The following is a 26,623-nucleotide window of genomic DNA, read 5'->3' on the forward strand; positions in this document are numbered from 1 at the left end:
AATATCTCAAAAACTACTAGAGATAGGTATAGTGAACTATTAACAAAGTCTATATAAATTTAAACAAAGAAACCGAAAATGTATTTAAAACCTTATATCAGTAGAAAGGGCTTTCAATTTTGCATCGAACGGTAACATTTATTATGGGTCATTCCATTTGAAAAAAAAAGTTATTCGTCTTGTAAGATTGTTAAAAGTAGGTTTCGATATTTCTTGCTTTGAATAACGTACACATTTCAGCCATAGCAAAAAGGTTACGGGAATTCGTCCTAAAATGAACTGTCCAAACCGCAGGTTTTTAGCTTTTATGGTTTAGATGCTATTTGGTCTCATTCAAAGAGCTAAAATTATGTTTTTTTTCAAAAACAGTAGAATATCTCAAAAACTACTGGAGGTAGGTGTAGGGAATTATTAACAAAGTCTATCTAAATCTAAACAAAGAAACACACCAAAAATGTAAAAATGTGTATATAGGGTGTTCCATTTAAAATAACGAAGTTAGGTAGTGTCCAGAAGAAATGGAATACCCTGTATGACTGAATGTATTTTCTGTATATGCACCATACGAATCCAGGCCACTTATATAAAACATTCTTTTTATTAAATGTATAATAACTTAGTTATGGACCAAACCATCTTAGGTGGAACACCCTGTACCTGGGCTTTCTGTAAAATTTAAAAAATATTTTTCATGAATATTTTGTTTTTCTCATTAACAATTACGTATATAATAATGATCATAAAATATGTTGTTTATAACTTAAAGAGGTAACTTATTGTTATATTTTTATAAAAAAATTTAAAGATAACTTGAAAAATCAACCCTTATAACTTTTTAAAATGAATTCCATGTTTCCTAAACATGATAAACCTACGAAATTTTTACTGGAAAGCTCCTTTATCATACTCTACAACATATGTTTAAAGTTCATTTTTTATTTTTCCATTTTTTGAAAAGGAAAATACCCTTCTACCCACATATAATATTTGGGTCGAAATATATGTTGTATTGAAAGGGCTTTCCAATAAAAATTTCGTAGGTGGATCATGTTTAGAAAGCATGGATTTAATTAATTAATTGGGTCTCTTATGGTGCTCTTCCATGCTACTAAAACAAAAATTGCGCCGATGTTACTGCATCAGAAATAAAGGTGCTGGAATTGAGGAAACCTCAAATAGTATCTAAATAATAAAATTATTATCGGTGGTGTGTACATTCCTTCTAGAAGTGCGTGTGAGAACGAAGAACATGTAACATGCTTATTTTAATTGGAATGCTATATTTTTCATGACATTTTTAGAATCACCTAACGTTTCTAGATCGACTTTGATTATACAACTCTGTCTGAAAAATTAGTAGTTTTCTGAATACTTTGAGTTTTCTGAAAATTACATTCCCATGTCAAATAGCGGATTATTCAGCTAATTTTGAAACTGCCGTCGTCATATTGGGTGATCAGCTATCTCGTACCTATCTATATATCTGGCATTGTGCCCTTAGTAATGTAAATGTATACAGGATGTTGAAAATGTCGTGTCCAAGTTACAAAACTTCTAACATGTTTAAGTATTTTTTTCAAATGGAACACGCTATATATTATCTCGTCGGTGAACGTAGAATTGAATTTTGCGTCGATTGATATAAGGATTCTCTATACCTATCTGCAATAGTTTTTGAGTTATAAGAAATTTTTGAAAAAAGCCTACATTATTACGTTTTTAAATGCTTCATCATATTAGGCAAACATTGTTCTGCAGCGCTCTGTAATGCTGCATAATTGAATATTTGAAATTTACAATGGAACTTTAAATTGAGAGGGATATGTAGGAATACTAAGAAGGATTGTGTCTGCTGATTGTAATTAAAGGCCCTCGACTTTTTTGTAAAAAGTATGGTGTATGTTGTTACCTCTCTAGAACTAGAAGCAGGGGTAAGAAGAACATTCAGGGAATTAGACCCAATTCAAGTGGATTTCTTCAGTTGTGTGCTGCATTAATTGGCATAATTGTTCTGTTCGTTCTACATTTTTAAATCTTAAGGCTATCGAAACTAATATAAAACACCTGACAGCATTTAAGAACGTAATAATATGTTGTTTTTTTTCAAAAATTTTTATTATAGATAGGTATAGGGAATCCTTATATCAATCGACGTAGGATTCAATTTTACGTTTACTAGTGAAATAATATACAGGGTGTTCCATTTGAAAAAACAACAAGCGTCTTCTACGTTTTATACATTACACGGTCAAACCGGACCTTAATTATGTTTTTCTCGAAAACGGTGGATCTTCAGACATATAAATGTTTACCGTGAAGTGGGGTGAGATTGATTTCACAGGGCGAAATTGATTGCCCGGGACTGTTTCGAGTACATTCAAATTGTAGCGCTACGTTGATATTTGCACCCACCAAGTTACTGGCATTTTTAGTGCTAGTATGTCACATGCTGATTTAATCGGTTTGAACGGTGTTGAACTCTGCCATTTTTGACAGTGAGCCAAAGTGAACAGTGAAAAGTCGCTCATTTTTATGGGTGAACAACTTTTAATAATTGGGAAATAGTTCACACTTATTCAGCACTGTGGGCTCTAGAAGGAGATACTTCCATTTTTTGGGAAGGTTGCCTTTGAATTTATAGGTTAGTAAATGTTTTTATTTGTATATAATGACTTCGTAAATATAATGGGGTGAGATGGATCATACGAACCAACAGATGATCAATCTCACCCTGGTCCCTGCAAATCAACTGCTCCATATGAATAAATTAGTGAAATTGCTCTTATTACTGCAGATTGGTAGCAGAAGTTACGGAAATTTTTCACAAAAATAAACAGAAAATACTCTCAAAGACATAAATGGCGTCTTGTCTCTGCGTGCAACTGCCAGTGTGGTTTATGGTACTCTTCATAATAGATTTTATGGCCCAAGAAATAAAAGTGGTGGGCAAGCAGCATTGACTTCCAAAGAAGAACAGGCAATTTTGACCAGTATATTCAAATGCTCCAACTGCGTTTTTCCCGTAACACCATAAGATGTAAAAATGCTCAGAAAATTATTTGGATAAAACCGGAAATAAATAAATAAATAAAATCGTTTCTAGGGCAATTTGCCGAGCCCTGACTAGATCAATAGCTTTTTGAAAAGACATCACAATGCCTCTGAAAACAATTTGCCTTCAACATTTGTGTTAAACGAAGTAAGGTGACCCCTTGTTATGAATTAAAGACTATTCCAATAATCTGCGTGAGATACTGGAAGGAATTCCACCTGAGAACTTCTCCAACTATTACCAATCCAATGTTTCGGACGATCCAGGCAAGAAGTAGTGCATTTATTGTAGGGGTACAAAATAGCCGGAATAAGTCTGTAATCAATTGAAATCCGCAACATCCTTAATGACATTGCTATTACTCCCACCTTACTTGATATACAATGCTGAATTGTTATGGGATACGTGGACAACAAAAGGGCTTGAAGGGTATCCGTGTTGTGATTTGCTGTTTCGGGGGAGTCCCATACAAGCTTACAAGTCACGGATAGATATGTCCTCTTTCCACTAATGGTTTTCTACGTTTCCTGCCACACTTACAATGTCAGTCATTCATGTCATTCATTTTGCATGCACATGTACAGTTTGCAGTTCTGCTGGTGACTCATTTCACTATTTATTTGCTAGACTATATATAAAATTTACTTGACACTGTAAGAAGAATGCCATCCACTTGACATGTATAAATACTAACACAAAATATTGTTTAATTAAAAAAAGATGAAATTTCATAAAAAAAAGTATTTTTATTAATTTATTTATTTGAACATAAACCTGAACAATATAGGAAATATATAGGGTATAGTGTTTATAATCAATAGAAAAAAAAATAAGGCTGTTAATCCGTTAATTGCACCCGTTTTTTATGCATTCATTAGCTACAGGTTTCTCCTAGTTTTAACTCATTTAATTTTTACCTGGTTTATACTTGATCATAGCATATACAAATTGTACTGGGAGAATTGTTCTGTCGTTTTCCCTATGTTTTAACATTTAAACGGTTAAAATTCCGATAACTTCATTGTGTATACCGAATTGGAAATGTTTTGTAACGGCATTGTGTGATTGTGTATTTTGGCGCGACTTTTTTGAAGTGAAACTTCTTTACGCACGGTAGGGTAAGTTCGTTTCATGCGAATTGCTATGTAACGAAATCATGCAACGGATAGTCGAGGTCGTAGTGGGGATCGCTTGAGCCGCGAGCGCGCTTCAATGCGATTTTCGTTACAGGCATAAAGAGCATGTTACTTTTCACAATTTTGATGAATTCATAACAAATTAACAAATGGACACTTCCTAAAAAATGACATAAGTTAGTAAACAGTCAAAATGAATTAATTTTATTTCAGATTGAAAGGAAAACGTTTAAAAGATATATACGAAGAACCTATCAGTTGTCATGCTAATGATTCAAAAATAGTTTATTTGCAAAGAATGTTAAATTAGTTAGAATTTTGGAAAGAGCTTGATAGGTTTTCGAAAGGTTTAAGTTTACAAACATATACTTTACATCATACAATTTCCATATTTATTTTATTTATTTATTTATTTAAAAACCAGTAAATTTACATAAAGTAAATCCAACAGAGGTAAACGTAGTTACCTGTTCGTTGGACCGGTTATAAAAAAAATGGTATATAATAAATCTATAATAAGAAGTGANTACAGATGGCGTTTACTGCGCCATTTGCAGTATTTTCTAAAACGCACTGTTAAGACAGCAGGTAAAAGTTGGTCTGCGACGCGCTGATGAGATCCAAAAAGATCGAAATCGCGATCCGCGTCTGGCAGTTTCGGCAGAATACAGACCACTTCGAATTATTTTATTCGATTATGGTAACGTGCCTATCACGTTGAGGTTAGCTACGCCGGGATTCGTTTCAGCAAGTAGACATCCATATATTTAAATGGATTTTGTTGGAGCATACGTAATCCTAAAATGTAGCATCGTACTACAGACTATGTCCAGATTATTTGTATATGCACCTCCCCATGCTATTATTCCGTAGCTGGCGATACTATGGAATAGAGCATAGTATATCATTCTTAGAATCTCTGTTAATGGAATAGAGCATAGTATATCATTCTAAGAATGATATACTATGCTCTATTCCATAGTATATCATTCTTAGAATCTCTGTTAACATAAATTTAGATAAATAAATAAATAAATTTGTGAAATATAAAGATCAAGTACTTTGTCTTACTAATAATATATCTAATATGGGTTTCCCATCTCATATTAAAATCAAATATCAATCCTAGATATTTACATTCATTCATTCACTCTTTTTATTTTGGTTTCGTTAATTTGTATATTAATATTTTTTGGTACACTATCACGATAATTGCCGAAAGTAATATATACTGTTTTGTCAGTATTTAAGGACAACTTATTTAATGCTTACCAATCTGATACAGCAGCGAGATACCTATTCATTTTTATTTCAACCCCACTCCATGTTTTGTCAGTTGATATTACAGCTGTGTCATCAGCATATGATATAACCGAGTTTAAAGGCATGTTTATTAGTAGATCGTTTATATACAATATGAAAAGGAGTGATCCAAGTATTGTTCCTTGAGGAACTCCGATGGTTACATCCTGATATTCTCCGATGATTCCATTGATCTTCACACGCTGTTGTCTGTTATTGAGATAGTCCTTCATTAACTGATGAGGCAGGCCTCTGATGCCATAGTTGTATAATTTTTTAAGTAATATATCATGATCAACAGTATCAAAAGCTTTGGCTAAGTCTAGAAAAGTTATAGCTATAGGATTACTCTTATCTAGATTGTTGTATATTATATTACTTATGTGCTGCATTGCATCCTTGGTTCCTCTATTTTTCATAAAACCAAATTGCGTGTCTATAATTATTTTATGTTTTTTTACAAAACTTATAATTCTATTGTAGATGACTTTTTCAAAGATTTTTGCCAGATTTCAAATTAGGGATATAGGTGTGTAATTTGAAGTGTTATTTTTACTTTTAGTTTTGTGAATGGCTGTAATTTTCGCTCTTTTGAGTGCATCAGGCCACATCTCTTTATCAATACAGGTATTAATTATGTATGCTAAAGGTTCTGAAATATATTGTTGACGTTCTTTTAAGGTTTTGACGATAATACCATCAACTCCTCCATTTTTAAGTTCCATCTTAGATAGGATGTGCGAAATTTCGTCCATCTGAAGAAGATAGAGTGTATATTACTTGGCGGTAGTCTATTTTCAGTAGCAGCTGGTCGAATTATTTTATCACCCAAATCTTTGCCTATATTGCAGAAAAAAGTATTCTGGCTTTGTGTCAGTCTGAGAATGGATTGTTACTCAAATTACAAAGAAATTTATATTATTATATTATAATTATTTTCAGCTAAAATCAAATTCTTTGCTTCACACAATAAATCAATAATCAGCTGTAAAATATTACTTCAATATATACAGGATGTTCCACTTAGGGCGGTTTCGTCCATAACTCTGTTGTTATACACTTAATAATGTTTTTACAAAGATGATCTGGAATCATATGGCGCATATACAGAAAATACATTCAGTCATGCAGGGTATTCCATCTCTTCTGGACACTACCTAACTTCGTTATTTTAAATGGAACACCCTATATATACATTTTTACATTTTTGGTATGTTTCTTTGTTTAAATTTACATACAGTGTTAGTAATTCCCTACACCTACCTCCAGTAGTTTTTGAGATATTCTACTGTTTTTGAAAAAAAACATAATTTTAGCTCTTTGAATGAGACCAAATAGCATCTAAACCATAAAAGNTTTAAGTTCCATCTTAGATAGGATGTGCGAAATTTCGTCCATCTGAAGAAGATAGAGTGTATATTACTTGGCGGTAGTCTATTTTCAGTAGCAGCTGGTCGAATTATTTTATCACCCAAATCTTTGCCTATATTGCAGAAAAAAGTATTCATTTTATTAGCTATTTGAAGAGGATCAGTAATTTTTGACCCATCATCATTACATATATATTTAATATTATTATCTGCCTTGCAGTTTTTACCCAGCTTAATATTAACAAAATTGCATAGTTTTTTTAGATTATCACTATTCTTTTTTACTTGTTCCTTATCATACATTAGTTTTGCTACAAAGATTACCTTATTTAGTATTTTTAGGTACCTTTTGTATATTAATTTGGCCTGCTCATTATTATGATCAGCTTTCCACGTTTTATATAGGTCATCTTTATTTTTACATGATATTATTATGTCTTTTGTGATCCAGCTGCTCCTGGGTAACTGTTTACGTGATTTTTTTGAGTTCTGTATCTTTTCTGATAAATTAATACAATTTTTTATTTTCTTGACTAATTCATCAGTCGCAACATTAGGATTATCAATCACAAAAATTTCATTCCAATTTTCTTCTTTAGCTGCTTTTTGTAATTTTCTATAATCCATCATTTTGAATTTCTGCATCTGTTTTAAATTTCTTAATTTGTTAATTGATATGAGCAACGGATAATGATCCGTAAATGAGCTAATCATTTTTGCAGTTCGTATGCCAATGTTTTCAGACCTCACGAATACATTATCTATACATGTTCCAGTGTTGTTATCATTAGATGGTCTAGTTATACCCTGAAAACCTGGAATGTGGCCATTCTCTAGTAAGATGCTTAATAGCTCTTGAATGAAGCTATCAATTGTGAGAAGGTCTATATTATAGTCACCTATCAGGAAATGGTTTTTAGTATTTTTCTTTATATTCATGTATTCATTTATGTTTTGAATAAATTCAGTTTTCGGCAAATCATGTGATCTATAAATAGCTGAGATTTCTATTGATTTATTATTTTCCAATTTTATGCAAGAGTTAAGTATCTTAAGTTTGTTTACTTCAATTATATTTGTATCTTCATCTATACTGTTATGAATATAGATCACCACTCCATCAGATTTATTGATTTTACTATTATTGTGGTAAATTTTGTACTCGTCTAGTGCGAAGTATTTATAGCAATCTAAATTCCAAGTCTCAGTGCAAATGATAGTACTAGGTTTGTTATCTTTCAATCTTTGTAGTAAAATTTCTAGTCTAAGAAAGTTTGCATTCAAACTCCTTATATTAACGTATAGTATATATTCTTTATTATCTTTTATATACTTATCTAAGGTGGAATAATCGTCTAGAGTTATTTCTTGTTGAGTATATTGTTCTTGTATTTGATTAATCAAATTTATATTATTTTCCATCAAATTAATTCTTCGGACTGACAACAGCACCCGTAGTATTAACAGTCGTAGCAAGTGTCAATGGTGTAACATCTACTTTACTGAGATACTTTGGTAATGTAGGCGGTATTGGATAATCTGTTGTTGATAGTATCTTTTTAATTTTATTTTTTAACAATTGACATTGATGCGAGTCATTGGCTACATGTTTCACATCTGCATACTGCTTGTTGAGGTAAACACAATTTGCACAGCACAATTCTGATGTATTCTTGCAATTGATTGAGTAGTGATCACCCGCACATTTTAAACATATTTTTTTGTTGGTACATTTACTTCCACTGTGTCCAAATCGTGCACATTTATAACATGGTTGAAGATTTATGTTATCATATGCTTTACAATTCTGGTATCCAATACAAATTCTTGATCTATTATCTTTTATATGTTTATATAACTCTGATGGTACCTCAATCAACACACTTTCCTTATTGGTTTTAGCACTTCTGTATGAATGCATTACAGTACATTTTTCTTTAAATCCATTAAAGTTTCTTGTATTGATATCTTCTTCAAGATCTTTGCTATGCTAGAAATTATTAAATATTGTTTAGAAGAATTAAATATAAATTATATTTTATTGGGAAAACAGATTTTAGAAAATATTGACAGTTAGCAAGTGGGTAGTACAATATTTCTATTCAACTTTATGAATGCGAAAAAATAATTAGAATACAATCGCTAATGTCATTAAAATCTAATTGTTATGGAGCTTTCACAGGTGTTCGTTTTATGAGGTTGATAATATTCCGTCAATTGAAGATGCAACTGTAGTTCAATATCGGTTTGGTTCACTCCCATATGTGACTTTACTGAATTTGAAATTGAAATTGTAATGCCAGAAATGCCAGTAATTACTTACTTAGCAGGCTACTGTTGTTATATTGTATTAACAAAAGTTTGATGTGACACATGCAAGTAAAACATAATATATAAAGACGATCTTGTTGTTGAAGACACTGACAAGAAATTTGAGCAATGAAAGTCTTAAATTTCCTAAAGACTAAATCACAAATATAGTTTTCCATGTGTATTTAATATTCAATAAAATTTTACAAGACGACCATGAGAAAAATTTCTTAAATATTTTTAACAAAAAATGTTTCTATTAGCAGTAGTATTATAATATTTTTCAAAAAAAAAAAATTATTGAATTTCTCAGAATGTAAACTTCATAATTCCGAATTTATTATCGTACGGTCTGTAATAAATACTCTTTTAAATAATTACTGTGTGAAGAGGAATAAGAAAAAATTAGATAATCTTACATCATAAACACTTACATACAGTTTTCAGTATAATTAATCACAATTTTCTTAAAAAATAACAGAGAGAAATCAGCATTTTGCGCTTTTATATAGATAGATAGTATTTGCTTTGAAACTTTGGTTTTTTTCGCAAAAAAAATCAAACGGTGTGCGACTAAGGGCTTAGTTCACGTCTGGCAGTCCCGTTTCTACTGGAAGCCCTTAAAAAACGATAAAGTGATTTGAATTATGGGTTTTAATAAAAGAGCATTCGCATTGATTGAGCGCCACTTCAGTTTGTACTGCTCGCCTTCTTCTGGTGACGTTACGCCTCTGGCGTGGACTGATCATGACTACTCGTCGATCTCTCGTTTTGGAAATATGTACTGTTAAGTATATTCATAGTCTGAACGATATGATATTAGTTTATAAGATACTAAATGGCCTGGTTTTTTTATTACCTTATACCTCAGAATTTTCTTTAAGAGTAAATAGTTACAACATGAGGAACACTACTAGATTGAATGAACGAGGTAAAGTACAATCTTCTATAATACTGTTTTCGCACGTTTGAATAGGAATTGGAATGCCCTTGATCGTTAAATTAAATGTTTGAGGACTATGCTTAGTTGTGACTGTTTTCTCTTAGCTTCTATTTCATCATCAGCATAAGGTACCAGTACTAAGACTGGTTGGATACGTACCTTCACTTTCCTGTTCTAAGCTAATCTTTGCATTTCCCTAAAATTAGAACATCCTACATCCTTAACTATCTGCGAACAATAATTTAATCTAGGTCTACCTCTAGTCCTCTTAACTTCTGCTTCTGCCTTTAGTGACTATACCTTCATGCCTGAGAAGGTTTCCTGCCAACCTATTTCGCCTATTTCTTATTGACTTCCATAGAGTCTTCTGTTCTCCTATTCTTTCTAATACCTCTTCATTTCTAACCTTTTTCTATCCACCGTATCATTCGCCTGTAATACCACATTTCGAACGCTTCTAACTTTTCTTTTCCGCCGCGCCCACTGTCTATGTTTCGCAAACAATTTCAATGTAAATTCATTAATACACAATGATATCTGATCTAAATAATACTTGAAATAACACTGCTTTGAACAAACACTTAAATTGAAAAATAACTACTTAATAGCTAACACCATATCATCTCGATCGATGTTACTCATATCATCTCCACACCGCAACTACGTGCCCATTTGCAATTCCTCTGAAGTTACCAGAACAGGTATAAACTACAGTAAAAAAAGGTAGCAATCATTTTTATTTTTTTTTTATCAACACATTTAATTAGCATTCAACTTACTTTCCAATACATTTTCATTCGTTTAGATTTATTTTTAATCTACTGATCAGTACTTTGTTCTGCTAGTCTGAAGCCAGCAGAACATAAGATATTTAAAAAGGCAGCAACAATTCTTTTAAGCAAGTACACCCGTCATAATACTACAGGAGTAACTATATTCACCCAACAGAAACCATATATGTTACTGGTAAACCGGTTTATAATAATTATAATAGGAAATTACCGGCGAAACGTCCCGGTCCCGAGCTCCAATGGCTTAAATATTATTCCCGCCGTGTAAATTCCTGCGTGTCCAAATTCAAATCCAGAACCAATCATAGTGGAGAGATCAGTCACGTCATTTAAAACAACGCGACGGAACGGAAGGAGATTTGGGGATTTACCACTTTCCGATGCAAAATGTCGCAAATTTTCCCTTAAAATCCTCAAATTAATTTAAAAACGACCTCGTCAGTGCCGACTGATCATTATTACTGACCTTCACCCCCTCTATGCGGTGCCAAACTTCTTGTGTTCCGTACAGTGGCAACAATTGTATTAGCATGTTTCATCACTTGATGGATGCGATAATAAAGGTCGATAAAATAATGTGACTATCAAAGTGGCGACTGTTCTCAATCATTGACGGCTTGTTAACTAGGATAGTTTTTGTGCATACATTTTACACCCCTTACGTTGTGGCACTATTACGAGATGCACTCTTCAGTTCAGATGGTACCTTTTAAATATGGTCAGAAATAGTGTATAACATTGAGCTTTTACATATTGAACATAAATAGAATCGTTTGGACATATGAGAATAGTTAGAGATAAAAAAAAAGATGTAAAAGGTATTGTACAGCGCAAAAGAAACATAGTAATCAATGAAACATACAGTAAACTATTCCTCTATTTTTAGATGCCCTTTATATATGTATATTAAAGTAAAACGTCACTCACTCATTCACTGACTAACTAAACACAGTATCTTGAAAACTGCTTGGCCTATTAAGTTTGACAAGTAGGTAGTTTATAGGTAGGCGTTATCAGTTAGGAACGGATTTTGCGAGAGGACCGAATTAAGGAAGTTTAAAGGCTATCGTAACTTTATAAAAAAGTCCTATTCCTTGCTGCTAAGACAAGAGTTTGTCATTTTAGTACGTTATACGAGTATCATGGAGATGTTTTCTAGAAGTAACTGCTGTACACCACCGACAATAGTTGCCACCGTCCAAAGTAGAACGGTCTGAGGAAGTAAACCTATAAAGAGACAAAAGTAAATCTTAATCGTCGGTCAGACATTATATTACTCTTGTGTGATTTCTTATAAACTGTGCTATAAATGATGGAATAAAATAAACCTTATGAGTTTACACATTTGTACCAAGTGTCTTACCATTTTACTATTAATTGCTTCGTAATTTGTTTCAAAACAAAAATTCTTAAAAATTGTTTTGGTTTTAAGAAATCCCATCTATTATATGATAGAAAAGGAGAGGAACATTACAATCTAATTTCAGCAGTTCACAAGTCCATTAGGAATTCCGATGCCAATGCAGCTTTATATTGGACAACAAGAATGATTATGAGCGGGGAAGATCCTTTGTTTATAGCAAGAAGAATGGTTAGGGCAGCGTCTGAGGACATAGGTAAGTGCACTATCGTTGTTGTACTACTATTATTTAATTCCTTAAGTAAAAATAGCGGTATCAGTTGACTACAAACTTATCACAATTAGTAATAGACAATATAAAATGTATTTTCATTATTGTTTTTTCAGGTAATGCCGATCCCAATGCTCTTCAGTTAGCTGTGAGTACTATGCAAGGATGTCAATTATTAGGAATGCCAGAAGCTGATTGTCTTCTTGCACAATGTGCCATTTATTTGGCCCGTGCGCCTAAATCTAGAGAATCCGATACTGCTTTGATGGCTGCCAAGAATTTGATAACTAATTGGAAAGGTGCACAGCCGCTTGTGCCACTGCATCTTCGCAACGCTCCCACTAAGTTAATGAAAAACTTAGGTAAGTATGGCTAATTTTTTAAATTTAATATAACTTGTTTGTAATGAGCAGGTTACGGAAAGTTTACACCAGGACAGACATCCTGTATGCCTGAGGGATTGGAAAATGTGTGTTTCTTTGAGTAGTTTTAAGGCTTTTATGTTATACAGTTATTTTAACATGGTATAAAATTTTATAANTTTATTATATTATACTCCATATTTTCTTTCTGTTTATCCAGTCAAAGGCTGCCTTCATATCAGCAAAGAATAGAAAGATTTGTCCTTCTTTAATGACCGTCTTTACCATGTATATTGCATCTAGTGTCCTTCTCCCTTTTCTGTAACCTATTCGTGTATTGTAATGTTCGTGGGTTTAACAAAATTAACTTCTTAGACTGATAACGATAAAAACCCTTTATTGACACCAATTATTAAAGAACTTAAAAACATTATTAAATTATTACTAAACTTAGGTCATGAATTATTCTATTTATTTACACTACTGTTGATTTATGGTTTGTTTATTTGTAACACCAAAACAAAATTGCACAATCTAAGTACAATAGACAGAATAAAAATTAAATTATTTTGTTTAGGCCGCATTTACAACATAATCCCATTTTTTTAAAACTTATATTGATGTTGTATGAACTCTCAAATGGCTTCAGCAAGATGACCGAACATATACCTTGCGTTAAGTACATCATTACTTAAAACTATTGATAAACTTGATATACAATGTACAAACAATTCTATGCACCTTTTAACACAGAATTCCTTACATAATTCAAATTTTTTTACTAATTTTTAATTCGGTAAATCATATCATTTTTGATATAACCATTTAACCTTGAGAAGCAATCCACATAGCAATTATTTTTATATTTAATATGTACAATTTCATAATTATATCCTGATAACATAACCGCCCGATGCTGCAGTTTATTTACTAGTTACTAGCTGACATACAAGATAAATCGCGTTTGTCATCAAAGATATAGACTAATGGCTTATGATGTGTTTCCAAAATAAATTTAAACCCAGAAATATATTGATGGAAATTCACGTATGGGGAAAAATGCTTATAATTTCTTTCAGCTGTGGTTAATATGCGAGACGCGTATATAGTGTAATGTTCGTGGGTTTAACAAAACTAACTTTTAAGACTCACAACGACAAAAACTATTTATTTACAAAAATTATTATTGAACTTAAAAACACTATTAAATTATTACTAACTTATGTCATGAATTACTCAATTTATTTACAGTACTCTTGATATATCACTATTCACTCCGTTATTTATTTCACTTTTATCAGTGTCAATTTATTCCTTCATTCACTTCTGCAACGGTTATTTCTACTTTCCTCTCGGCGATTGTCTCTTCCGTTATATACTCTTTTGGGCCCTTTCTGGAACTTTCTCGAGCTATCCGGAAAAGTTTCGTTTTCTTCGAACTGGTTCATTGCTTTCTCGGAACTTTTAAAACTAGATACAGAGGGGTGAGACCAATGATTAGTAGGTTATTTGGCCGTAGGCTATTGTAGTGGACTACGAATAACATCTGTAAGTTCTAATTAGATGTTGTAAAGAAATTAGAAATTTTGTCAGTTAATTATTGGATAAATTCTAAAAAACCGTCAAAAATTTCCATTTTTGTATATCGGTTGTTTATTGCAAAAATGACTTTTTAATTACATTGAAATGAAGGTTTTTAAATTTGGAATCAAACAAGTTTTTGTAGGCGTAATGAAAAAATTCGTTTTTAACCCCTTATTTATTGCTGTAAAGGAGGGGGTCATTTTTCTTTATAAACAATTAGAGCTGGAGCAACCACTACATAACTAATTTTTAACCGAGGAATATGAAAAGGTGGCTTGGAAACAAATCTTGCCTTCTAGATCTGAAAATCTGGTTTTTGCCAACTTTGGACCTCCGTCATTTTGTTAATGCACACTTTTTCGAAGTTTAAAAATATACAGGAATGTTTAACTTTCCCCACCTACAACAAAGAACAACTCCCATATGTTAACAAATTTAATCGGGAAAATTAATATATAACTTTTGTTGTCGTGTGTGACTGGTTTTGCTGGACCACATAGGTCTGAATGTATCAATTCAATAATTCTGGATGTCTGCTTACATTCCTTATTATTAAATAGAAATCTTGTTTGTCTCCCTCTTTTGAATGACTCACAGAATTTCTTCATTTGGAAATTCACATTTTATTAATCCTCTTTTCTTGAGTTCTAATAGTTTCTCGGAAGAAACATGACCAAGTCTTTTGTGTCACATTTGATCACATTGAGGAATTGTATATGCTTTTTGAGCAGAAACTAATAACTGACCTAACCCAACCTAACCGAACATTCCTTGAAATTCCTTTTAGGTATGCTCCATACTTTCCGTAAGACCACAGTTGCCGTTTTTTTTTCTTATTTGCTCTTCGTTTCCATTTTCCCGTTGTACTTCTGTATGAAGTAGTTGTACATTTTTACTTCTTAAATTTCCTTTTCTTCCCATGTAAATATTATATTTTTCGTTCTTCCACCACCTTTTCCGCCTCTCATTATCTTCGATTTATCCGAGGTTATCTCTAGGCCTCTTTCTGCGATGTATCTTCCCATTTTTCTCAAAATTTCTGTCATTCCCTCTTCATTGTTCGCTATCAATACTATATCATCCGCGTAAGACACTGTCCATACTTTCTTCTTTCCTATTACTACTCCTCCCATTTGAATTTTCGTATTGTATCTTATGATTGTATTTTCTAGATTCGCAAAAGATAGGTTGAAAAGAGCTGTACGTAAGGGACATCCTTGTATCACCTCATTAATCGTGCTAATTTTTTCAGAAATTTCTTCATTGATTCTCACTTTAAATATTGTTGCTTCATATATTTCTTCTACTATTTTCCTTAACTTCATATTTATTCCTTTTTATAATATTATACTCCATATTTTCTTTCTGTTTATCCAGTCAAAGGCTGCCTTCATATCAGCAAAGAATAGAAAGATTTGTCCTTCTTTAATGACCGTCTTTACCATGTATATTGCATCTAGTGTCCTTCTCCCTTTTCTGTAACCTATTCGTGTATTGTAATGTTCGTGGGTTTAACAAAATTAACTTCTTAGACTGATAACGATAAAAACCCTTTATTGACACCAATTATTAAAGAACTTAAAAACATTATTAAATTATTACTAAACTTAGGTCATGAATTATTCTATTTATTTACACTACTGTTGATATATCACTATTCACTGCGCTATTTATTCCACTGCTATCACTGTCAATTTATTTCTGGATTCACTTCTGCAACGGTCAATTTATTTCTTCTTTTTCGGCGATCGTCTCTTCCTTTAAATATTCTTTTATTTACTTTCTCGGGCCACACATATTTACAAATATGGCTCACAGGAAGAAAGGCGCCCGCGGCTAGTCGGCGAATCAATAAGCCGTTCACGCACACGCCGTTCACATCCTCGCTACTCTGCCCCCTCCTTAAGGATGTTTCGTCCCGAAACATTTTCATTTTCCGTTTCGCAGGATCATGCCGGAATATGCAGTTCTCGCCTTCACGACATCCGCTCCGGGAATAGAAGTAACAGTCCACGGTCTTCTCATGATTGGTCCGATTCGGGTTATTACAGTACGGCGGAACAGGATTTCGATCATGTTCCGTACGATCCTCCAATCTAGTTTGTCCAGTCCACAACCAAGCTTCGGAATCGCCAGCTTCTGTAGATTATTCTCCAGAAGATGTCCGCGGAGTTCCATTACTGCGCCCCAAAGGTCTCTATAAGTTGGTTTATAAGAGCATCTTTCTTTAGTTACTAGGTAATAGATATTGCGTCGTCCGTCAGGCAAGCACAACAGTGTTTTTTCCTTCTGTACTTGGTCTTCAAGATGTTCCAAACCGCCAAATCTGCGTTTGAACTGGGACGCGATACCACGACCTTTGAGATCCTTTGAAACGCAATGGGCCAGAGAATATTCCTTGGATATAGCAAAGAGGTCTCGTCGGATATCTTGCATCACTCCAAATCTCCTGTTAACATGGGGGCCTTCCTTCATGAACTCTTCGAATGTGGGCCCGGAAGGAGTTGTTGGTTAATAATCTGGCCCACGACTCCTCTTCATTTGCACCGGCGAATGGAGCCAAGCGATTAAAATGGACTACTTTCGGCTTCCCATTTGGAGTTTTCTTAATTCGTTAGATCACGTCGTTAATCCTCTTCACTATCTCATAGGGTCCTTCCCAATTCTGTTAGAACTTAGGTGATAGCCCACGGCGACGACGAGGATTATACAACTAAACAAGATCTCCAGTTTGGTAACCACCTGCTGTAGCCTTGATGTCGTAGTTTTCCTTAATCCTGTCACAAGCAATCTGTGCATGCAGACGAACCGACTCGTGGATATCGTTAAGCTTTCTTCGGAGGTTCGTAATATAATCTGTTCAAAGACTTTTACAACAAGTATAGTTAGATATAAAATTTTATTTTAGTTTGCAAATTTATCACTTTTAATTCTAAGTTACTCATAGTCATGTTTGACCATTTGGGTCATTTTACAATTCAATTGGCAACCCTCATCTGGCTTTCCCAAATTAAGGTAGTTTCAGTCGTCTCACTCGCTATATCTATTATGTTACAAATACATTATATATTCATCAGTGAATTATGTACCTACTTTCTAGCTATTTACTTCCACATTTATATAAACAGTTAATTCAGGCAAAAAGGCAGTCAGTCAGCTGAAATCATTCATCACATTTTCAACCCAATCAAGTCCTTATACATTTTTTCAGTTTAGTATTTTCATTTTATATATTTATTCGTTCAATTAGTTTAGTTTATTGTTAGTTAGTTTCACGATAGTTTTACATTGTACTTATTTTGTAAATATTCCGTTTTTGCGTTAATGAATTAAATTTGTTAAAACCATTAAGAGTTTATTCATTAAAAAATGTGGTACAGCAGTACACGAGGAAAAGCATTACAATCGATGTTTGCTTTTTCTACAATCTTCTCCAGCCAAATCATCTGGTTTACAGCCGAATTTGAGGTCACAAGGTACTCGTAACTCCCTTCCAAAAAGGACACTGGCAGGTGTTTGACCAGTCGTTTCGTGGACAGATGAACGGTATGCCATTAAAAATAAAGGCAAATAGGGATCCCAGTCCCTTTGGTGATCAGACACTACCTTGGAGAGATATTTAATAGAGGTCCGGTTCATTCGCTCAATCATGCCGTCCGATTGTGGATGAAGCGAAGTAGTTCGAGTTTTCTTTATTCCTTGGAGCTCGCATATTCTACGGAATATAGCCGATTCGAAATTTCTCCCTTGGTCTGAGTGCAACTCCAAGGGCACCCCAAAATGACTGATCAACTCTTTCACGAGCTCTTCAACTATGGTTTCCGACTCTTGGTTCGGAAGGGCATATACTTCAACCCACTTGGTGAAATAGTCCACAACGACCACGATGTACTTGTTACCTTTCTCGGACTCTGGGAATGGACCCGCCACATCTATTGCGATTTGTTCGAAGGGGCCACCGACATTGTATTGACGCGTTGGCTCTCTTGGCCTTTTCTGTCGTCCATTATTCGTGGCACAGGTGGTACACTTCTTACACAAATTCATGACATCTTCCTTACAGTTCACCCAATGAAATCGCTCTCGAACTTACCCAAGCGTCTTATTCACTTCAAATGACCACCAGATGATTCATCATGAAGATACTGCAACACCTCTCTAACCTTGTTTCGAGGAATAACTAATTGCTTCCTATCTTCCTCTCCATCTGGACTTTCAACAACACGCTTCTGGATGCCATCGTCCAAAACCATTGAGTCCCACTGAGACCATAACGATTTTATTACTTGGGTACAGGAAGAAATATGCTGCCACGTTGGTCGTTTTCCATTTCATCACCTCCTTCAAGTCCGGGTTGTTTTTTTGATCGTGTTTTATATTTTCAGGTAACCACTCGTCATCGATTACCGTGAAGCGTCGAATTGCCTCTTCATTCTTTTCCATTCGATCACACTGCTTGCAGTCTGTTTGACGTCGAGTACTTGGGGAAGGAGTACTTTTCCTACACTGCCTCCTCGTATGACTTAGTTCGCCGCAATACGAACATCTTAGCTTTCGAGTTTCTTAATCGAACTTGGAGATGATTCGGCAGACGGTTTCTTCTAAAGATTCTGACGAATCCATTTATTCGCCTTAGCAGGCGCATCGAATTGCTTGTGGTATGTGGTCCATGAGGACTTTCCGTCAAACGTTGGTGTTTTTACTCGTGTTCTTGACTATACCGCTTCCTTGGCTGATTTGGCTGGCTTCGTTGAGTCTACTAGATACGCCAACATCCCCTTCGATTGGTTTTGTCTTTCCATTAAAGATCAATTCTTCCAGCACTTTTATCTTCTCTTCTATATCTTGAATATTCTTATTAAAATTTTGTTCCCATTTATTTTCCAAACTTCTACTGCTTTTTTCCCAATTCACGTTTCAAACTTTTACTATTCTCTTACAATTTATTTTCCATACTGTTTTCTGCCAATTCACATTTGAAACGTTTACTATTTTCTTCCAATTTATTTTACAAACTTTTACTGTTTTCTTCCAATTTGTTTTCCAAACATTTACTGTTTTCTTCCAATTTGTTTTCCAAACATTTACTGTTTTCTTTCAATTTATTTTCCAAACTTTTACTGTTTTCTTCCAATTTATTTTCCAAACTTTTACTATTTTTTTCCAATTTTTCTAAACTTTTCATCATTTGCGACAATTCGCCTTCGAAAAGGAATGTTTCAGGATCACGGCCATCCTTTTTCAACGCCTCCGCGAGCCGCCACTGGAGTTCCGCTTTGTTACCGCTTGTCGCTTCATCCCGTTCTTCCAATTCTCTTCTTAACTCTACTACTTTTAATTCATACAACTTCTTTGCCATTGTAATGTCTTTTACTCAAGCCCACACCTGACACCAGTTGTAATGTTAGACTGATAACGACAAATCTATTACTTAAAAACACTATTAAATTATTACTAAACTTAGGTTATGAATTATTTTATTTATTTACACGACTGTTGATATATCACTATTCGCTGCGCTATTTATTTTTCTTTCTGGAACCCTCTGGAAACATCAGGATAGTTTATTTTTTCTTTGAATTGTTTAACTGCTTTCCCAAAACGCAGGTACGACACACACATTTACAAATACGGCTCACATGAAGAAACTCGCCCGCGGTGAATCAATAAGCCGTTCACGCACACAAACACGCTCGTGCTCGCTACGGTATCATCCATGAGATTATTCTCTTCCATTTCTGTCTATAGCCGATTTTTTAGTAGTTGTAAACGATTGTTCCATTTGAAGGTGGCGGTTAATGCTTTCTTTAGGGAGATTCATTAGTAAATTATGATTATTAGAGGTCCAATGTCTTACTGTTAATTGCTCTCGTTCTAATAGATTGATAAGCTCTTCTCTTATAGCGATTATCTTCTAAATTGTATCTGCTTTGATTATTACGTCATCCACATACATATCTTCCTTAATGACTCTGAAAGCTAAAGGGAAATCAGCTGCCTCATCATCCGCTAATTGATTCAAACAAGTAATTGCGAGAAATGGTGCGGGCCTAACTCCAACGGTAACGGTGTTCAATTGATACGTTTGAATTTTATTGTCCTTACAAAATTCCATGGTAGTGTCTGTGTCTGTGAACTAATAACTGTATATCCATCTTGTCCATATTGGATTCCACCCTTAGGGTATCATTTAGTGTCTTGGTTAAGTCATCAAAGACATCACGGATCTTTGTCGTTAAACTACCTTCGTTTACTAGGTACTGCTTGATGAAGAAAATAATAATTTAAACCTTCTGTTTGTTGATCAGTGACCTTCAACATACGGCCTAGAGTTAAATATTCTTTAAGAACGGCGTAATATTGATCCTTTAATTTTGCACGCCGTGTTAGTTTCCTTTCTAGGTTACGTATACAATAGTTTTAAAGACGTTGTGTATGATTCACCTTCATCTGCCTTTCTTTCATTAAACGATTAGGCCGTCCTGTCAACGGGCGTCGTGTGCCTTTACTCACGAAACGCTACCCACGATGACCCATCTAAGTCGTGTTTTTTGTAAATATTCGATTTCTTGAGCCGATTGTATTTGCATATGCCTTAAACATAATGACAAGGCGACCCCGGTTCCAAGTAACAAATTATTTCCGCAGGTTTATGGAAGTTATAATCAGCTAATTTTAATTTAGGAGGAATCTTAATCCCTTTTTTATGTTAGGTTGGCCAGGTGTACGCTGAGATATAGAAGGAACTACCAAAAATATAAGTAACCTTCATTTTATGACTGTCTTAGTGGTACCTTTGGTAACAGTAGTTAATGTGTTTACAGCATCGATGGAAACATTACATTTTTCTACCTTGAGATCTGAGGCATTGGCTAAATATTCAATCACAAAATTCGATGTGCCACAAGCGTTAATAAGGGTACGAGCTTGAATTGGTTTGTCTGAGTAATTAAAAATTTGGACGATGACAGTAACCATTAAACACTTCCGCCATTTGTGAGGTGGATAATGGTGTATTTTCTTTTAGAGTTAACGATGAAGGTGATATAGGTGTATTTCCTGTAATTTTGGACCGTTGACTCTTTTATGCAAATGGTTCACGTAGGTAAACGGTATGTGAATGTGAACAAACAGGTCATGTACGCTTATTTGCAAAGAAACAATGAGTTCGAGTACTGGGATTGTGTTGTTTCCTAAACTTGCCTACTTCAATTTTTTGGAGAACTGGTTTCCTTTGTTAACGAAAACGTCGAGTACTTGGATCTTTGTTTCAACAGAGTTTTATAGGTGGGTACTTCATTGTTATCTATAGTCATTTCCCAATACCACGCTGCTACTGGATTAATTTTAGATAAAATTAAATCTATGACCAGAATATCTCATGCTGCAACGGGAACCTTTAAATTTTCTAATGCCTCATATGTGGTCGGTTCGGAGTTGCTGCTTTCACCTCCTTGTAGCTTAACGAAGAAGTGCAGTTTAGTAACTGTCATTGATAGTCTCTAATGATTCAATTGCAGCATATGCCTTACCTGTCACAGATTTGCGTAAACATTGCAGTTTACCGTCGGGTTCTAGGTCGGTTTCATTGATCAGTGATTGAAATATGAATTCGAGTTCTCAGCATTACCATCAAACATAGCCAGATTAATTTGAGGTAAATTTACAATTAGGGGTGCTTGTCGACTGAACGATGATACAATTTTAATTTTACCTGATCTTGATGATGATGGGGTTGGTGGACGTGACTCACTATGAAATTTATCGCCCTGTTTCAAAAGCGGTGTTTTATGATAATTGACTTCCAGTGTTCGATTTTTGCATCATCGATTTCTTGTTCTTGAATGCGATCAAATTTATTGTAAGCCTTTTCCATTGATTTTAAGGTGGTTTGCAGGTCAGGATTCCATTTATCGAATGTGTTTGTTAGGGTCGATATAGTACTGAGTACGTAGCCCCGCTGCGATGTAATCTTTGTAATTCGTCGGCGACTAGGTTAAGAAGAAATGGTCACAAAAGGAATGGTAATTTGTAATAAATTAACGAAGTTACCTTGTCCGATTGATGGCGAATTTCGACGGTGAATTTCGTAACAGCGTCACACGGTGATAGCCTTTCGTTACAGATGATTTTTTCAAAGAAATGATGTTATGATAATCTACTACTGAATGTCACGAGCACGAACATATGCACTATTTGATTATTAAATAAACTGTTTACATTGTTTAATGTCACTGATATCTTAACACAAACAGTATTTTACTAACTATACTCCGTATCACGTATAGTGGCGCCTCACGCAATAAAACTGCCAAGAAGTGACCGCCCTTGTTTACGCCTAGCTGAAATTACATTATGGCATCTTTCAAATGTAACACGTTTTGCATTTTGTGCATACAAAGATATAGCTTGTAAAATTGAAAGTGTCCCCTGCGATTGTAGAAGAGAGTTGAAATGCCTAGAGATAATGTTAAGGAGAGAAGGAGTAGACAAAAAATTCTGTTGCATAAGGGTGGAGTTTTAAAATATCAACTTCATCCTACCATTTCTGATAATTCATAGGCGTGCTAAATACTAAAAAGATTTTGGACAAGTAAATAAAATTTCTTTTCAGCTTTTTGGGACATAGGACTGGCATCTGTAAAACAGTTTAGATAATATACACCATTATTGTGTTACCACTACGCCACAGTAAAGGAATACGAGGGTGGATTGATAAGTTTCCGGCCTAACCAAGAGATGACGCCACTAGGCCTACCTTGAGGTGACATTCTATAGTACCATCCTTGGATAGCTTGTAGCTATAGTTTCAGCCCGATCTCCTTGCTAGTGTAGGTTTGACAGCACGCTGAACAAGACGCCTCTGTGGTTTTCGTAAAAATGGAAAAGCAGGAAAATCGTGCTGTCATCAAATACTTTTATTTGAAGGGGTTAACGCCGAAGGAAATTAAAAAAGAGATGGACTCAACACTGGGGACATCCTCCCCGTCATATTCAACCGTTAAGCAGTGGGTTTCCGAGTTTAAAAAGGGTCGTGTGAGCACCTCTGATGGGCCTCGCTCAGGACGCCCCGTTGAGGTCACAACTCCAGATATGATCGAAAAAATTCATCAAATAGTGCTGGGAGACCGCAGATTGAAAGTGCGTGAGATAGCTGAGACCTGTAAGATGTCATATGAACGTGTGCAACATATTTTGCACCAACATTTGCATATGGAAAAGCTCTGTGCAAGATGGGTGCCGCGTTTGCTAACAGTCGACCAAAAATTGATTCGAAAAAACATTTCTACCGCAAATTTGTCATTGTATAAGCGTAATCCAAGCGAATTTTTGCGTCGATTCGTAACCGTTGACGAAACGTGGGTCCACCACTACACTCCTGAAACCAAAGAACAGTCTAAACAGTGGATTGGACCAGGGGAACCAACTCCAAAGAAGGCAAAAACAATTTTTTCGGCGAACAAGGTTATGGCTACTGTTTTTTGGGATGCAAGAGGTATTATATACATTGATTACCTTGCAAAGGGTAATACTATCACTGGTCAATACTACGCAGACTTATTGCAACGTTTGAGCCACGAGGTGAAAATTAAACGACCTCATCTGGCGAAGAAAAAAATCTTGTTTCATCACGATAACGCACCAGCGCACACGTCAATCGTTGCGACGGCTAAAATCAACGATCTAAAGTTTGAATTGATGCCGCACCCTCCTTACTCTCCAGACCTAGCCCCGAGTGACTATTTTCTGTTCCCTAATCTCAAAAAATGGCTTGGCGGTAAGAGATTTGCGGACAATGAAGAAGTAATCGAAGCTGTAAATGGTTATTTTGAGGAGCTTGACGAATCAGTCTATAGAGATGGCATTAATAGACTGGAACACCGCTATGAGAAATGTATCAGCCTTGGAGGAGATTATGTTGAGAAATAAAAAAAAAAAATTTTTAAAAACCTTGTTTTTCTTGGTCAGGCCGGAAACTTATCAATCCACCCTCGTATTTGGAAATTAAATATGTTAGGGGCTTTTTTGAAGGGGCATGTTTAACGCAACACACGAATACACATTTTTATTTATGATGGCGACAATATCCGATGGTTTACGATCTAAGAGGCCACATTCAATAATACAGGCTACAACTTGGAAAGTTTTATAAGAGTGTTTTCAAATATTGAAAAATATATCCAGTAGTGCATAAATTTAACAGAAGGAATATGATCATACTCCTAATATTTAAGTACATAAAAATACGGCAAATACGTCAATTTATCGTACAGTTTAGGCAAACAATTGCAAATATTAAGGTATTTAGCGTAGGTAGGTTTCTTAGTTTGTTACAAATTACTAATCTGAGAACATTACTATTGAACATTACTCATTTATAATAAAAAAATTATTACGATAAAATACAATCACAATTGTGGGAAACTGAAACTGCCTAATGCAAGTATTCAGTGATGCCCTAGCAGATATATAGATATTAATGAAATACGATCTGTTTTAATCATTCAATTCATCAAGCGACTCTTTCTGACAGCAATTAAAGACAAAACCATTAAACCAAAAATGGTTCTTTTTAGAGCCACAATTTCATTCAAAATCGGATTATCGATATGAAACATTAAAAAATTTTACTTTTAATAGCGGTTAAAGTTTGATAACAGTGCGAAGTTAATTTAATTTCTACTACTACACACACTACACCTTAAGATAATGAGGTTAAGTTGAAGTAATGTGCAGTGGTAGAAATTAAATTATTTTCGCATGATACTAACTAAAAATTGTTTTCTATTATTACATTTTATTTAATAAACGGTATATTTTTCCTATTTTCTTTAGTTGTTACGTTTTCATATTGGTAAATTTGCTCGTCACGGGAACACCAACGTTTTTTTTTTTTATTGAAACCTAAGGAGGTTTTTACACATTTTGTCGAATTTCAGCTGCACAGACAGACTCATTAAGGACTACTCTCTCTTCAAATTGTTACTAAATAAAGTTTGGATCGCCTTTTTGGTTGATGCAGATGTCGGTCATTTGATAAAATAGGCTTATAAAACTTTTGAAAGTTATTGCCTGACGTGATACGGACTTCAGACTTTTCTGAATTTTCTGTTCCGATATGAAGGATCATAAAACTGTTTTATACGATTCGGCGAAAACTAAATTGGCGACAGGCTTATAGCATGAAATTCCCTAAAAATCCTAATTAAAGGTTTGTAGGTCAAATTAACGAGGAAAAATTGTTGCTGCCAGCCCGGGTTTGATTTCCGGCAAGGGATTGACAACAGCTACAATTTATCCTCATTAATTTTGCGGTTATCTGTAGCGGGTAAAATTGATTTAAAACTTAATTCACTAACACATTGAATTAACTCTAAAAATATTCAAAATGTTTCAATTCATGCTGTATAGAGAAATCTGATTCATTAGAAAAACACCCTTTACTTTCCAGTTTATTTTTTCGTGTCTTTTGGTGGATATTATTTGAATATCAAAAAAACACTAATAATAACAAATAACAATTTATAACAATAACAACGAAAACACAACTAACAAAAAGGCACAAGGAGTGAAACAAACAAACGAGAACAAAGTGACAAAAAGAACAAGATAATACAACAATAACAATAACAAAGACAACAAAAATGAAAACAATACAGATAAAAGCAGAAACACTTACAAATGGTAGCAGTAGACGGTAGACGGTAGACTGTGTTGAGATAAGGAATTTTGGAGTATTTATAGGATAGGGTTGTTAGTAATTTTGATAGAATGTTCTAGAAGGAAAAGTAGTGTGAGAGAGGGTGAAGACACTAGTTTGTAGGAATACACAGAATTAGATAGTACACAATTCTAGAGAAAGCAATTAAGGGTAAAACCAGATATTAGTATGGGAGTGCATGCAGGTATAGTTGAAGTTGGATTTCCAGGTAAAAGTGATTGAGAGAACAATAGAGTTTAGATTGAAAGGAAACCAAAGTATTTAGAAGATAAGGAATTGAAAAGAATTGAAATAATATTTGAAGTGAAATAATATTTGAAATGAAATATTAATTGAAATGAAATATTATTTGAAATGGAAAAATTAGAAAAAAATATTTACACACAAAAACAAAACAGTAACAGTTATTTCGCCACACTA

General features: G+C 34.3%; 1 protein-coding gene across 1 annotated transcript in view; it reads left to right on the forward strand.

Moving 5' to 3' along the window:
* LOC108744737 (ATPase WRNIP1) overlaps positions 1 to 13,069 on the forward strand; it is a 15,253-nt gene extending 2,184 nt beyond the window's left edge. The window contains exons 3-5 of the mRNA XM_018480641.2: positions 12,337 to 12,520; positions 12,652 to 12,897; positions 12,949 to 13,069. Coding sequence (XP_018336143.1) covers positions 12,337 to 12,520; positions 12,652 to 12,897; positions 12,949 to 13,022 — 504 coding nt within the window. The 3' untranslated portion in view covers positions 13,023 to 13,069. The remainder of the gene's footprint in view (positions 1 to 12,336; positions 12,521 to 12,651; positions 12,898 to 12,948) is intronic.
* Positions 13,070 to 26,623: the final 13,554 nt, after the last annotated feature.

The sequence above is a fragment of the Agrilus planipennis genome, unplaced genomic scaffold (genome assembly GCF_000699045.2).
Source record: "Agrilus planipennis isolate EAB-ADULT unplaced genomic scaffold, Apla_2.0 scaffold46, whole genome shotgun sequence".
Taxonomy (NCBI): domain Eukaryota; kingdom Metazoa; phylum Arthropoda; class Insecta; order Coleoptera; family Buprestidae; genus Agrilus; species Agrilus planipennis.